Here is a 14,668-nt window from a genome sequence, read left to right on the forward strand (position 1 = left end):
AAAGCTAGCTGGATATTTTTGCTCGTATGGCCATGGGTTACAGGTAGCTTTGCTGTCACACAGGGAGCAGAGCCTCTTCTTTGAGTGTCTTTATGAAAGGCTTTGGATTATAGCTGAAAAGGATCAACCCCTGTTTCCAAATTTTGCAAAGGAAAACACACAAAACAACACCCCCCCCAATTTCCTATATAGAATAGTAAAGACAAATTCTCTCTCATGTAATCAAGAATATGATTATGATCAGGTGGTTATTTAGGTCAGATGTGAAGAAGATGAAAAAGTAGACTTGGGAATTAATACCCATTGTAGAGCGAATTGGAGTCTGTCCTTGAGTCTGTGGGCTTCCCTTGGGCTTCCCTAGTGGTTCAGAGGTAAAGAATCTGCCTGCAATGCAGGAAACCCGGGTTCGATCCCTGGGTTGGAAAGATTCCCTGGAGGAGGGCATGGCAACCCACTCCAGTACTCTTGCTTGGAGAATCCCATGGACAGAGGAACCTGGCAGGCTATACAGTCCATAGTGTCACACAGAGTTGGAAGCGACCAAGCAGCAGCAGCAGCTTGAGCCTGTGAATGAAGCAAGGAAGTAGTTTTGCAGGTGCCAGGGCAGGATTTGACCCAGAGAGAGGGCCTAGATAGATTATAGAAGAATAAAGTTATTTCTCTTAAGATGTATTTAGGAACTTAATGGGAGATCTTCCCAAAGCCCCATGGAGTCATAGACGAATGCAGAAAATCCTTGTCTCACGCTTCAAGCCATAGTCTTGAGCAAGGGTCTTTAAACTATTCTGTAAAGGGCCAGATAGAAAATATTTTAGGCTTTAAAGGTTAAACCATATCTGTTGCAACAAAAGTCTGCTGTCTTTTTTTTTTTTTTTATAGCAGCCATAGACATCATATAAATGACTAAGCATGGCTGTATTTCATTAAAACTGTGTTTAAGGGCACGGAAATTTTAGTGTCCATATATTTTTTAAAATTCTTTTGATTTTTTTCTAACCATTTAAAAATTATTCTAAGCTTGCAAAAAAAAGTGAGGTGGGTTGAATTTGGCCCAGGGACTATAGTTTCCTGACACCACCCTCCCCCAACTACTGGGAATCCTTCTGTGTACACCAATTTTTCTATTAATTTTGAAGTCCCTCAGGTTCTCTGACTGTATGTAAATGGTCCCTTTATTCTGGAAGATCTAGCTTGTCCTTTGATCTTTAGATGACTTGAAATATCATGGATAACCAGATTATTCAGGGTTCAAACCATTTGTTTACTGTCATTAACAAGTTAACTAAAGTTAGCCATGAAAATCTACACTTATAGAACAAGCCTGGGGAAGTCTTGAAACTGGTTTGATTTCATTACTTTTCTGAACTGAGGGGATAAAAAAGAATTATCTTTCGTTTCAGATCATCAATAGTATTTTTCCCTGAAAAAAAACAAAACAAAACTATTTACTAGTCAATAATGCACCAAAGGGATAAGGCATTTTTATTAATATTAATGCAGTTCATTTCTTGATTATAACTTGAATATAATCTATTTCCTCCTTTCTTATTTTCTTTTATCTGCCATATATTCCATAAAAAATAAGAGATCATAAATACTATACAAACATTTAAATTAATTACAAAAGGGAGATGATATGAAAATAATGATGAGAAAACAAGATGAAAGCAAGAGTGTGTCTATATATGGATTTGATGCCATAAATCCCACACAGTTTGTTCAAAATCCATTTCATTAACGTGTAATTTATATATGATTTCCTCTATTCTTTTTCAGACTGGTTATAAATTTGGCTCTAAGTTTGGTAACAGCTAATACAATGAAGGACTCCTCATTATTTGTAAAAATTCATTGGGTTCATTTAAAAAAACAAACCATTGCTTAGAAATAGGACAGTAGAAATACTGAAATAAAAGAGGAACTTCCTCAAAGGGTCCTTTCAGAGCAAACTATGTAATGCAATAACAATCTCTCAAAGCAACATTACAGAAAATACAATGATTTCAGAGGATATATCTTCTGTAAATCCTTAAATATGTGCCCCAAACTTTTATACCAAATTGTCACTTAGTAAAATCAATTTTACAGGAGAAAGGTAGGTATGTTGTGGGATTGAGGGTTAATATATGCAATTCCATTCAAGGAGAATGTGCTCTGGAGGTTAAATTTAATCCAGGGGAAAGGTATATGATAACCAGTGGCTCAAACTTCAGATAATCCTGCATTTGTATTTTTTTCCATGTGAGGTTTAAAATGAGAATGAGAGGATATGAGTTTGAGGTTCATCCCATAAATAAGTGCCTCATTTACTGCTTTTATATATTCTCAACAAATAACAAGCTGTAAGCATTAATAACAAGAATGAGTTTTGACTTAACATCATCTTAAGAAAATAGAAGCCTCTAATCAGAACTGGTGCCTAAATAAAAGACTATTCCATAGGTTAGTCCAAACTTCACCTGGTAAATTAATTTGAGGGCTAATATGAAATGGAGGCCCATATTTTCATACCACAAAATATAAAATTATTTAAAGATGCTATAACCAAACACTACCCTAGTCTGGTCTTTCAGAAGTATATCAATATAGATCCCATTGTCTATCGAGCTTTGCATAACAATATTCATGGTGTTCACTTCAAAATTAATATGTTGTATTTGAATCTGTAGATATTTATATGAGAAAATGTTAAGAGAATATCAGATATAAATAAGTTAAATGTTTGGGGCTAGTTACCAAAATAAATGATATTTTATAAGAAAAATTGATCCATAATTCCTCTTTCTGAAAGAACTAAATAGCAGACCCGATTCTGTGAATGCTGTGTCATTCACAAAGGCATAGTTTTGTAGGTAAGAAAATTCAGTCTGTGGAGTAGGAGAGGACACATGCAGTTAATCCTAAATACTTCGGTAAAAACATTTAAATGGGATTTAAAAGGCAGTAGAACTTCAGAACCCAGTGACGGTTGTGGGAAGGAGGAGGGGAGAATGCAGACATTTCCTGAGAAATGATTTTCCAACTTTCATTAAATTAGCATCAATAGCTGGAGATGCATAATGAGTTCATGAAGGTTAGTCCATGCCTGGTACCCCTCCAGAGAGCCAGATGCTAAGGACAGGCTATTGCAAGTCACAACTTTGTATTATTCCTGAAAGATTTCTTCACAAGGTACTACAGTATTAGGAAACTATATTTAAAAGCAAAGCAACACAAAAAGCACACAAAGAACTATGGGAATTTAATCCATACAAAATATTGTCCCAAGACATTCAGATACCGACCTGCTTTAGACATAATTATTAAGTCATTTAATGCATTTAATGTTTCTATATTGGTTGCCTTGGGGGAGTGGCCTATTAAAATGAAATATACCTTATATATAAACCACAGAACTATATATATAGTATAATATATATACGGTATGGTTATAGACTTTATAGAGATGGACATATTAGCCAAGACCAGAGATGACCCTAAACAAGTTAGCTCTATGCAACTATTCTAACAGTGTTTTTTAAAATTTATTTACTTTTTAATTGAAGGATAATTGCTTTAGAGAATTCTGTTGGCTTCTGCCAAACATCAACATGAATCAGCCATAGTTATACAAGGGAGGGAGTTCTAATAGTGTTTTAATAACAACACACAGGCATGCCTTTTGGATCCAATGGAATCACAGAAGCATGAGGATATTTTAAATGGTGTGTTGTATCTTGGGGCCTGGAGAGTTGCTTACCAGTTGGTGTAAGGTGTCTCCAGGTGATCACGGGTTCAGGACGGCCATTGGCCATGCAGACCAGGGTGACGTTGCTGCCCTCATTCACAGTGACATCCGAAGAGATGTTGGAGATCTTTGGTGGAACTGTTAAGACAAAAGCAAATGGAATAAGTAACCACATCATTAAAAGTAGGTTTGCAGTGCTGGTCCATGCAATTGGAAGTGGCAAATCTAAGCAAAGTACTTTTCTGACTTGAACCATTTGAATTTTTGTGTTAAGAAGATTACATACTTTAGGACTTCCTTACAGGTTCAGTGAGCAGATGTAAAGGATGGGTCTTACTATAAGGTGAGAATCTTTCCACTGTGGTCAAGCACTATAGGAAGTACACAGAGTAACACAATGAAAATATCTTAGCTCTTTTATGATTCCAAGGGACCTGGTTTTGTTATTAGAGAGTGTGCACAAGTATAAGCATTAAGAATAGATTTTTCTTATCACTAGGTACTACTTACATTTATTTTCTTATGTAGATAAAATGAATGTATTTTCTTCAAATGTCAGGAAAAGAAAAGCAATGTTATTTAATATCAGATTGCAATTTCTGTTATTAAGATGCAGTAATCTGGTTGTTTACAATCTAGCCACATAATGAAACCCCTAGTTAATCACTACAACAGAAAGCCCTAAATATCATCTTGGTGACTGACAGGTCTGATGATGTTACCTCAGAGGTTAAACATGGAATTTATAAGGCCTATGTCACAGACAGGAGGGCGTGCATGTGTGCAAAGTCTCTTTAGTCACAACCTATTCTTTCCAACCCTAAGAACTGTAGCCTGCCAGGCTCCTCTGTCCATGGATTCTCCAGGCAAGAACATTGGAGTGGGTTGTCATGCCCTCCTCCAGGGGATCTTTCAGACCCAGGGGTCTAACCTGCGTCTCTTGCATCTCCTGCATTGGCAGGCAGGTTCTTTACAATTAGCGCCACTGGGAAGCCCCAAGTTCAGTTAGGTCACTCAGTTGTGTCTGACTCTTTGTGACCCCATCGACTGCAGAACACCAGGCTTCCCTGTCCATCACCAACTCCCGGAGCCTACTCAAACTCATGTCCATCATGTTGGTGATGCCATCCAACCATCTCATCCTCTATTGTTCCCTTCTCTTCTTGCCTTCAATCTTCCCTAGCATCTGGGTCTTTTCAAATGAATCAGTTCTTTGCATCAGGTGGCCAAAGTATTAGCATTTCAGCTTCAGCATCACTCCTTCCAATGAACACCCAGGACTGATCACCTTTAGAATGGACTGGTTGGATCTCCTAGCAGTCCAAGGGACTCTCAAGAGTCTTCTCCAACACCACAGTTCAAAAGCATTAATTCTTCGGTGCTCAGCTTTCTTTATAGTCCAACTCTCACATCCATATATGACCACTGGAAAAACCATAGCTTTGACTAGACAGATCTTTGTTGGCAAAGTAATGTCTCTGCTTTTTAATATGCTGTCTAGGTTGGTCATAGCTTTTCTTTCAAGGAGCAAGCGTCTTTTAATTTCATGGCTGCAGTCACCATCTGCAGTGATTTTGGACCTCCCCAAAATAAAGTCTGTCACTGTTTCCATTGTTGCCCCATCTATTTGCCAACAAGTGATGGGATCGGATGGGATGATGGGAAGACCCAACACCTTATGTAAATTATAAGTAATATCTCAATAACTCCTTATAATAAGTAAATAATATCCTATGAGGATTTTATTTATGGGTAGGAAAATAAGTTATAGAAGAGGCTAGGTGACAAGCAGAAAACAGATGTGAATCTAAAAAGACTCCAGGGCCCACACTCTTAAGCCCTACTTGAATGAAACTTCATCTTCACAATCCAGGCTACCAGATGGCCAAAAATAATGGGAATTACTTTTTGGTGATGTGAGAAATGAGTCCCCAGGGGCTAGCTGTACTGCCGTCTGACTTCCTTCATTAGTGTTCAGGGCAGCAACATTAGATTTCATACTGGTGGGCTTAAGTGGAAAGTGAATTACTTACTCACAAATTTCATCACAGAGGTTATGCCCTGATTACAAATTGGAGAGTTTATGCTTTGACGGTGATTTTCCTTTTCCTATTTTTTTTAACTCTTAGTTGCTTGTGCTGTCCCTGAGAAACTCTGTGTCAGGGGAGGGAAGAAGACAACAAAGCATGAAGAAGTTCAATAAAAAACAAAACCAAACTAAAAAACTTTCCCCCCCCACTCTTCCTGCCCATTAGAGACTCTGCGCAGAGATAAATAAAACGGGAACATTTTCTGCTTGTAGAAACAGCTGCCTGACAACCATAAGATTCTGCAGATCTCTGTTAGCAGTTATTGATGGGCAACTGACCAGGGCAGAGTGTCAAAGGAGGAAGTGGGAGGAGAATTCTCTTGACTAGCATTCTTCTCACGATGGCATCTTATATGGGCTCTGGGTAGGAACCAATAATTCCAAACCAAACACAATGGCAGAAATAGAATGTAGTTGATTCCTGTTACTTATTAATTTCTATTGGTAGAGTTTCTGTTTCCTCTTTGGGTTAAGAGTATTTTTCTCATATTCATACTTTGACTTATAATATAGTATCTTAGACTTTCACAAGGAGGACCTGAAAAGTTATACCCATTTAATAGGGAAGAACTTGAGGCCCAGAGTGGAATAATGGCTTATCAAAGGTGATCCCATCAAGAAATATGGCTAGGCTTAGAATTCAGAGCTCCTGTATGTCCAATTGTTCTATTGTTTAATAGTCACACTTTCTCTTTGTCAATTGAATAAGCCATTGTTCTGATCATGTCCCATAACAAATACAATACTACTCATGATGGTGTTGGAGAACAAGACTTAGACATCCTAGGAATCTTTCCTCAACAATCTAAAATCTGTAAAAGGAAGCTGTGTAGTAATTACAAGAGCTCACATCACTTAATTCATTGTTAATTCTGAATTCCAAGACAGGACACGGAGTACAGAAAAAAAAAACAAAAAACAACTATGGTCTAATTTAAAAAGAAAAAGTGGAGGGGGAAAGACTCCATACCCCTAAAATATTGACTATAAAAACATGAAAATTAACAAAACAAAAATCTCCAATGGTCAAGATCCCTGAGAGCTTTTAACAATGATAAAATTTACTATATTGCCTCTTCTTTATATGAGAAATATATATGTACTAAGGACTTTGATTTTACATGGCACAAAATGGGGGGTGGTCACTTGTTCAATGTTACATAGACAGGTGGTGATAAAACTGAGAATAAAATAAAGAACAATTGACTACAGGGCTATGTTTCGGCCACCAACTATATTCCTTTTCCTAATTAAGGACAATATGTTTAGGCTCTGGCTCTCAGATACTGGAGATGTAGACAGCATCTGGGCTAAACAGTTAGAAATGTAATCGTGCTTACATTGTATCTCATCCTGGGTCACTAACTAATAGTTTTTACTCCACCATTTATCTTCTTATTTTATTGGAAGTTTTTTCCCATAAGCATTTATATATGATGTAGTCTTTCTGTTCTAGAGAGAAGACCCCCCACAACCCTGCCAAATCCCATCTTACCTATTTTCAAACCTCTCTATCTCCACGTTCTTGAAGGAACTGTTCTATCTCATGTCTTCATTCCCTAATTCACATTTCATACTCCAACCTTCCGTGCAATCTAGACTCACTCATTAACTTCCAAAGAAACTGCTCTTAAGAAGCTCACCAATGTCCTTGAACGATATTGCTTTTAGGTCCAATGAAAAACTTTGTTATTATTCCCATTTTTCTCTGAAGTATTTTTTGTTGATAGTCACATCATTTTAGCATGGGCGGATGTGACCGGTGCATTTAGCGTGGGCGGCCGCGACTGGCGCTACCCCACGTCTGAGGTTAGGGGCAGAAGCCGGGAGGACCCCATGCCCGAGAGGAGGCAGGCCAAGAAGAGTCACCCCACGTCCGAGGTCAGGGGCTGCGGCCGGGAGGAGCTACCTCACGTCCCAGGAGCGGTGGCTGTGCGGGCGCAGGAGGGCCTAGAGGAGCTATTCCACGTTCAAGGTCAGCAGGGGCTGTGGTGAGGAGATACCCCTCATCCAAGGTAAGGAGCAGCAGCTGCACTTTGCTGGAGCAGCCGTGAAGAGATACCCCATGTCCAAGGTAAGAGAAACCCAAGTAAGACAGTAGGTGTTGCAAGTGGACATGAGAAGGCAGACACACTGAAACCATACTCACAGAAAACTAGTCAATCTAATCACACAAGGACCACAGCCTTGTCTAACTCAGTGAAACAAAGCTATGCCCCTGGGGACACCCAAGACAGGCGGGTCATGGTAGAGAGATATGACAGAATGTGGAAACGAACAGAGATCATTCTGTTGTTTTTGAGATTGCAAAACGTTTTTGAGATTCTCCACTGGAGAAGGGAATGGCAAACCACTTCAGTATTCTTGCCTTGAGAACCCCATGAACAGTATGAAAAGGCAAAATGATAGGATACTGAAAGAGGAACTCCCCAGGTCAGTAGGTGCCCAATATGCTACTGGAGATCAGTGGAGAAATAACTCCATAAAGAATGAAGGGATGGAGCCAAAGCAAAAACAATACCGAGTTGTGGATGTGACTGGTGATATAATCAAGGTCAGATGCTGTAAAGAGCAATATTGCATAGGAACCTGGAATGTCAGGTCCATGAATCAAGGCAAATTGGAAGTGGTCAAACAGGAGATGGCAAGAGTGAATGTCGACATTCTAGCAATCAGCGAACTAAAATGGACTGGAATGGGTGAATTTAACTCAGATGACCCTTATATCTACAACTGCAGACAGGAATCCCTCAGAAGAAATGGAGTAGCCATCATGGTCAACAAAAGAGTTCGAAAAGCAGTACTTGGATGCAATCTCAAAAATGATAGAATGATCTCTGTTCATTTCCAAGGCAAACCATTCAATATCACAGTAATCCAAGTCTATGCCCCAACCAGTAATGCTGAAGAAGCTGAAGTTGAACGGTTCTATGAAGACCTACAAGACCTTTTAGAACTAACACCCCCAAAAGATGTCCTTTTCATTATAGGGGACTGGAATGCAAAAGTAGGAAGTCAAGAAACACCTGGAGTAACAGGCAAATTTGGCCTTGGAATACAGAATGAAGCAGGGCAAAGACTAATAGAGTTTTGCCAAGAAAATGCACTGGTCATAGCAAACACCCTCTTCCAACAACACAAGAGAAGACTCTACACATGGACATCACCAGATGCTCAACACCAAAATCAGATTGATTATATTCTTTGCAGCCAAAGATGGAGAAGCTCTATACAGTCAACAAAAACAAGACCAGGAGCTGACTGTGGCTCAGACCATTAACTCCTTATTGCCAAATTCAGACTGAAATTGAAGAAAGTAGGGAAAACCACTAGACCATTCAGGTATGACCTAAATCAAATCCCTTATGATTATACAGTGGAAGTGAGAAATAGATTTAAGGGACTAGATCTGATATACAGAGTGCCTGATGAACAATGGATGGAGGTTCGTGACATTGTACAGGAGACAGGGATCAAAACCATCCCCATGGAAAAGAAATGCAAAAAAGCAACATGGGTGTCTGGGGAGGCCTTACAAATAGCTGTGAAAAGAAGAGAAGCGAAAAGCAAAGGAGAAAAGGAAAGATAAAAAGCATCTGAATGGAGAGTTCCAAAGAATAGCAAGAAGAGATAAGAAAGCCTTCCTCAGCGATCAATGCAAAGAAATAGAGGAAAACAACAGAATGGGAAAGACTAGAGATCTCTTCAAGAAAATTAGAGATACCAAGGGAACATTTCATGCAAAGATAGGCTCCATAAAGGACAGAAATGGTATAGACCCAACAGAAGCAGAAGACATTAAGAAGAGGTGGCAAGAATACACAGAAGAACTGTACAAAAAAATCTTCATGACCCAGATAATCATGATGGTGTGATCACTCACCTAGAGCCAGACATCCTGGAATGTGAAGTCAAGTGTGCCTTAGAAAGCATCACTATGAACAAAGTTAGTGGAGGTGATGGAATTCCAGCTGAGCTATTTTCAAATCCTGAAAGATGATGCTGTGAAAGCGATGCACTCAATACGCCAGCAAATTTGGAAAACTCAGCAGTGGCCACAGGACTGGAAAAGGTCAGTTTTCATTCCAATCCCAAAGAAAGGCAATGCCAAAGAATGCTCAAACTATCGCACAATTGCACTCATCTCACACACTAGTAAAGTAATGCTCAAAATTCTCCAAGCCAGGCTTCAGCAGTATGTGAACTGTGAACTCCCAGTTGTTCAAGCTGGTTTTAGAAAAGGCAGAGGAACCAGAGACCAAATTGCCAACATCCACTGGATCATCATCAAAAAAGCAAGAGAGTTCCAGAAAAACATCTATTTCTGTTTTATTGACTATGCCAAAGCCTTTGACTGTGTGGATCACAAGAAACTGGAAAATTCTGAAAGAGATGGGAATACCAGACCACCTGATCTGCCTCCTGAGAAATTTGTATGCAGGTCAGGAAGCAGAGTTAGAACAAGACATGGAACAGACTGGTTCCAAAGAGGAAAAGGAGTACGTCAAGGCTGTATATTGTCACCCTGCTTATTTAACTTATATGCAGAGTACATCATGAGAAATGCTGGGCTGGAAGAAGCACAAACGGGAATCAAGATTGCCTGGAGAAATATCAATAACCTCAGATACGCAGATGACACCACCCTTATTGCAGAAAGTGAAGTAGAACTAAAAAGCCTCTTGATGAAGGTGAAAGAGGAGAGTGAAAAAGTTGGCTTAAAGCTCAACATTCAGAAAACGAAGATCATGGCATCTGGTCCCATCACTTCATGGGAAATAGATGAGCAAACAGTGAAACAGTGTCAGACTTTATTTTTTTGGGCTCCAAAATCACTGCAGATGGTGACTGCAGCCATGAAATTAAAAGATGCTTACTCCTTGGAAGGAAAGTTATGACCAACCTAGATAGCGTATTGAAAAGCAGAGACATTACTTTGCCAACAAAGGTCCGTCTAGTCAAGGCTATGGTTTTTCCAGTGGTCATGTATGGATGTGAGAGTTGGACTGTGAAGAAAGCTGAGTGCTGAAGAATTGATGCTTTTGAACTGTGGTGTTGGAGAAGACTCTCGAGAGTCCCTTGGACAGCAAAGAGATCCAACCAGTCCATTCTGAAGGAGATCAGCCCTGGGATTTCTTTGGAAGGAATGATGCTAAAGCTGAAACTCCAGTACTTTGGCCACCTCATGCGGAGAGTTGACTCATTGGAAAAGACTCTGGTGCTGGGAGGGATTGGGGGCAGGAGGAGAAGGGGACGACAGAGGATGAGATGGCTGGATGGCATCACTGACTCGATGGATGTGAGTTTGAGTGAACTCTGGGAGTTGGTGATGGACAGGGAGGCCTGGCGTGCTGTGCTTCATGGGGTCGCAAAGAGTCGGGCATGACTGAGCAACTGAACTGAACCGAACATCATTCTTCCTTTTCTTAGTTTTTAGGTCACCAAACTCAACTGCTTTTCCTCTTATCCTTTTGGCCAGCCTTCCAAGTTTAACTTTTGGGCTTACCTTATCCCATTCCCTAAACATCTGAAGGTCTGATCACCGTCCACATTTTTTTATATTATGCAATGTGATCACTCACTACACATAAACTCTGTAGCTTCAAAAGCTACAGCCATGATACTGATGACTTCCACATCAGTATCTTCAGCCCATGTTTTTCTCATGACCTTTACATCTATACTTTCAATGAAATGACTATTCTATAGTTCTATCAACTGTCTCACAGAAATACAGGATTTAATATACTCAGAATTGGGGTCATCATCTTCCTTCCCACAGAGAACTTGTAATTTTGTGATCAGTTTTTTCTTTCAGTAATGGTGTTATTATGCAAACAGTTGCCCAAATCAAAAAAGAAGTTTATCTTCCTTGATTGCTCTCTCTCCTTTACTGTCCCCGCATAAAGTGGACCCCCAATTCTATGGCTTATGACTTTTAAATATCTCTCAGATTCATTTATCACTCTCAATTGCATTATAACTAGTTTTTTTTTTTTTTTTTTACCTCTAAGTGTTCTCTCTTCAAGCTCACTGTCATTCATTCACCATACTGCAATCAAAATTTTCCCCTAAATTGCAAATATGAGTACTATATCCTTCAACCTCATTGCCCTCAAGATAAAATCAAAACTTCTTAATATGACTTAATAGGCCATTCATGGTTAGCCCCTGATTCTCTCTCCTGCCTTATTTCATATTCTGTTTGAGTTGTACCAACCAATTAGATCAAACAACTTTTGGTTCCTGGAATACACCATCTTTGTTTACTCCCAGGCATTTAACATTCTACTTTTTTTTTTTTTCTAATGGAATAGTTTTCTTTCAACTTTTCATATGGTTGTTCCATTTCCTCCTTCGGGTTTCAACTTGTCAGCTTGATTTCGCACTTGTTCCAGGAGACTGTCTTGTCATCACCCCAACCCCACTCCAGCCCACTCCTGCTTCCATACTGGGTGCCTATCTTGTGTTTTCATATTGTACCCTGTATTTCTCCACACAGCACTGAACCATAATTGCTGGATTATTTACCTATGCCTGTCATTAAACTGAAAGAGGCAGATAAGGAGGGCTTTTGTTTTCTTGACCACTAAATCTTACAGAGCACAATATTTGGAATATTAAGTGCTCACAGAGTGTTCGGAAAATAAAAAAAAAAAAGAATGAAAATCTTCTCCCCAACTCTTTTCTGAGCTCAAGGAAGTCATCTCATTAAATTTTTCTCAGGAAAGAGCAAGCTCTTATTCTGAACAACTGAAACAACACAGCTTTTATCAGTATGTCTTTAGTAACCAATCCAGTTATCTATTTTGGTGTCAACTGGAAAAAAAATTAGCCATGGGGCAAAAAAATGTTCATATATTTTAGGAATTACAATAAACTTGATGTCCAGTTTCCCCGATTATAGACATTTCTGAGTTTTAATTTTTTTCTTCTATACCTCAGGAGTTTTATACATAACATACATGTATGTATATAAATATATATATCTTTTTTGTTTGAGGCCTTGAAAGTTCCTTCCTAGTTTCCTATAGCAATCCATGCAGTCTACATTTACCCCATCACTGATAACATTAAAGTGACAAATCGAAGTTTTTATTCTATTACCAGTGAAATTTTAATAAAGATTCTGAGAAGTAAAAAAGTGTTTTTATTATTATTGGCATTTTACACATGTGGATATAAGGCACAAAATGCGGGAAACAAAATCACATTAGCTAAGGAATTATAGAGCTAGTCCCCAAACCAAAAGGCTTACAAATCTTCTATACTTAACTCCTCTCTATTACACTTGCTTTTGCAAAAGTGGTTCCAAATAGTTTTTAATCTATTTTAATTCTCAGTAAGGATGACTACTCAGGAAATACTGTTTAACATGTTAACCTTATTTGCATCAGCAAACATAAGTTATTTATCAAAGTCACTGAAATATTGATTTATGCTCAATTCTTGGGTTATTACAGTATTCTGGGTAATTTGTTTTGGTTTTCTCTTTCTTGAGTATTTCCTAACAATTTTTATTCAAAGGATATTAGTACTTTTCAAATTTATTTTTATTTAAAAATATTTTATTGGAGTATAGTTGCTTTATAATGTTAGTTTCTGCTGTATAATAAAGTAAATCAGTTATACATATGATGTGTAAGATTAACAACTGGTAAGACATCATGTGTGCTGTGCTTAGAGGCTCCATGGACTATAGCCCACCAGGCTGCTCTGTCCATGAACCTTTCCAGGCAAGAATACTAGAGTCGGTTGCACTTCCTACCCCAGGGGATCTTACATATCCCCTCTTTTTTAGCTCTCCTTCCGAGCCTTGTCAGCACTAAGTAGAGTTCCCTGTGCTATAGAGGAGGTTCTCATTAGTTAGTTAACCGCTTTATACATAGTAATGTATGTCCTGGGTGTTCATCGGAAGGACTGATGCTGAAGCTGAAAGTCCAGTACTTTGACCACCTCATGCGAAGAGCTGACTCATTGGAAAAGACCCTGATGCTGGGCAGGATTGGGGGCAGGAGGAGAAGGGGATGACAGAGGATGAGATGGCTGGATGGTATCACCGACTCGACAGACATCAGTTTGGGTAAACTCCGGGAGTTGGTGATGGATGGGAGGCCTGGCGTGCTGTGATTCACGGGGTCGCAAAGAGTCGGACATGACTGAGTGATTGAACTGAACTGAATGTATGTATGTATGTCAACCACGTCTTAATTTATCCTACCCCTTCTTCCACCCTTGGTATCCATAAGTTTGCTCTCTACACCTGTGTCTCTATTTCTGCTTTGCAAATAAGTGGAAGCATGGAGTCCTATCCACTGTACCACCACAGGTAAGTCCCAATGTCTTAACTTTTTTGTTTCTCTTTCTCTTGTGCTTTCTTCTATTGCTTCTGGGTATATTAGATCCTTCTATAACATCAGATCAGTTCAATGTTTATCTCTGCTTCTTTTTTTGTTTTAATGATCTGTTTCATTAAGAAAAATTGAACTCTTTACATCATATGTAATATACTTATGGTGTGAATTGTAACTAGATTTTCTCCCATATTTTTTAGCCAATTTCCCCAATAGCATTTACTAAATAATATAAAATGTGTACATCATTTTGGTTTTCAGAATTACCATACATAGTGTAACCTATTTGGCCAGAGTAATATTTTCTGGGAAATATAAATATAAACCTTACTTACCACTTATCAAAATATTTGAAAATATAATTCAGTAATCTTTCAGACACCACATTATTATTAGGTGTTGCTTGTTTCAAAATTAATTGTTTATTAGAATAACCCCTCCTAAAATACTGAGTGAAAAACATAATTTAGATGCCCATCTTTCAGGACATTATCAAAA

General features: G+C 38.7%; 1 protein-coding gene across 2 annotated transcripts in view; it reads right to left on the reverse strand.

The window, feature by feature from the left end:
- The window catches only part of LSAMP (limbic system associated membrane protein), a 715,534-nt gene that overhangs the window by 232,477 nt on the left and 468,389 nt on the right, over positions 1 to 14,668 (reverse strand). For both annotated transcript variants that reach the window (XM_005201255.5, NM_001205368.1), the window contains 1 exon segment: positions 3,740 to 3,865. In XM_005201255.5, the coding sequence (XP_005201312.1) occupies positions 3,740 to 3,865 (126 nt within the window).

The sequence above is a fragment of the Bos taurus genome, chromosome 1 (assembly GCF_002263795.3).
Source record: "Bos taurus isolate L1 Dominette 01449 registration number 42190680 breed Hereford chromosome 1, ARS-UCD2.0, whole genome shotgun sequence".
Taxonomy (NCBI): domain Eukaryota; kingdom Metazoa; phylum Chordata; class Mammalia; order Artiodactyla; family Bovidae; genus Bos; species Bos taurus.